The following is a 2,183-nucleotide window of genomic DNA, read 5'->3' on the forward strand; positions in this document are numbered from 1 at the left end:
GGAGGAAGGGCGGGCTGAGAGTGGAAGGGTCCGAATGGAATTTTAGTCCCAGCACGGACCCTACTTAACTAGACACTGAGTCACTCTGGGCGCCCATTTCCTTACCTGTAAAAGGGATCAGAACTCTGCACTTTCTACGTGGGCACATGATGAGGAGACAATAAAACCTAACAGGTGTGAACAAAGTTAGGTCCCTATCGCAGCCCCCAGAAAGTATCGAGACCCTGACGACAGAGCATTCTCTAGGGACGCTCAGTGGCTCTCACGCCTACCCAGATGCAAGAAGGAGAGACTGTCTGTCTGTCTGTCTGCCCGGCACTTGTACAAGGGGCTCCTCCCCAGAGGGTACAAACCCGGACTCAGCTGGACAGAGTGGTGGCAATCACAGGTCCTAATTTTTTCCAGAAAGTCACACTTTTACGTCATTTCATTAGAGGTTAGTCATTAAAAGTATAACTAGCTACCTTTGTGACTTTGTAAGACTGCTGGCATACATGGATGCAGCCATGAGAAACGGGCCACCTTCGCCCCACACACACAACCTGCCCCAGACAATCTCCATCCCAACGTCCCTGCTCGCCACAGCAACGGGCTCAGCACCTACCCACTCTGGCTGCTCGCTGGGTTCTCCTTGTTTGTGGTCAGGGTCCACAGGGGGCGGAAAGTAATCCTTAACAGGAGTGGTGAATTCCACGGGGCCTGTCCCCGGCAGGGGAAGCTTCAGCAGCGGGTAGCTGGGAGGAATAAAAAGGAGAGAGGGTTAGACCTCATGAGCATTTTGTAGTCTTTTCTGATGCACCATTTAGACACTGAGGAATGACCTGACAGGGTTGCAGATGCAGACTTCTCCAGTGTTCCCTGCACTTTAGGATTCTGTTCCCAATTCCCAGCCATTCTGACAACCCCAAATCCTGACTTCTGCTTACTCAACCCATTAGCCCTTCCTCCTTCATTGGGATTGGCAAATATCCTCAAGGAAAAGGCGAGTGTTAGTGCAGAAGTCACCACATGTGTGCTGCCCTTACGAATAGTGGCTCCTCAAGTCTTGGGTTTTTTACTTGATCTTAATCTTTGCCACTTATTTTTGGTTGGCTTGCTTTGTTGTTTCTGGCAAGTTTTAATCCAACACACATTTATTCCAATAGGGTTAGAACTTAAGTCCTCCCTTTAATCTCCAATTCTTTTAACTAGTTTTTTATTTTGTCTTGTTTTTTCACTCTCCAACCAACTTCATCAATATCAAGTGAAATTCAATAGGGAAGTGAAATTCTCCTATTAAAGCAAATAAATGGGAAAGGCAACTACAGATTAACTAAAACTTACATAAATTTTACTGCTCAAAAAAAAAATTTTACTACTCCAAACACTTTGTATCTATATTACCATGTTTTTATGCAAACAGCCCAGGCCTCCTGCATTTATTTGCTGGGAGTGCACTTCCTTTCGCAAAGTATTTTCATAGGTGCCACAGAACAGGAAAACGAGCAAAGCATACTAGCAAAGGTGGAGGACACAGCCAGCAAACAAACCCATAAGGCATGCATTAGTTAAAGTTTACTGTGCCAACCTGGCCAATAAACACATGTGGGGTTGGTTAATTGAAGGGCGGAGGGATAAATGGCTCAGTGAGCCTCGTCTTTCTAATTCTCGGGTCTCTTGCTTTCTGGTGGTCGGACCAGGGTGCAGCAGCCTTAGCCAGTTCCCTGCTTCATCTGGCAAGGCTCACTTCCTTGAAGACATCCCTGAGGGGAAACCACATGGACCTACCCCGATGCAGCCTGGGTGCTGGAGCAGCCGTGTGGAGACCCCTGCCAGCGCTGAGATGTTTACATGTTCACTGATTCGGCTTTCCTCCTGAAGTCAGCATTATTGCGTGTGTTTTGTGAGATGGAGGAGGACTCTGTGGAGTACTGTCGGACATATGGGCTAATGTTGGACTTGTGGGCTTGGGCAGGACTGGGTTGGGATGTTTTCTTGATGTGCACTTACCCTTTATATAAAACTCTTTCTTATACATGAGTTTCTGTGGATTTGTTTCTCTAATGTACCCAGACTAACACATAGTTAAAATATTGTATACACACTAACTTTTAAAATCCTCAATAACGCTATAAGGTACATAAATAGTCTATCAATATTATACACAGGAAACTGAAATACAGAAGTACATTGCCCACAATCAC

General features: G+C 46.0%; 1 protein-coding gene across 3 annotated transcripts in view; it reads right to left on the minus strand.

Moving 5' to 3' along the window:
* The window catches only part of LOC101641616 (SREBF chaperone), a 36,976-nt gene that overhangs the window by 16,904 nt on the left and 17,889 nt on the right, over positions 1-2,183 (minus strand). For all 3 annotated transcript variants that reach the window (XM_045297504.1, XM_030887598.2, XM_004703988.3), the window contains exon 2: positions 605-734. In XM_045297504.1, coding sequence (XP_045153439.1) covers positions 605-734 — 130 coding nt within the window. The remainder of the gene's footprint in view (positions 1-604; positions 735-2,183) is intronic.

Source organism: Echinops telfairi, unplaced genomic scaffold, assembly GCF_000313985.2.
Source record: "Echinops telfairi isolate 266 unplaced genomic scaffold, ASM31398v2 ScPeMD7_7420;HRSCAF=8458, whole genome shotgun sequence".
NCBI lineage: Eukaryota > Metazoa > Chordata > Mammalia > Afrosoricida > Tenrecidae > Echinops > Echinops telfairi.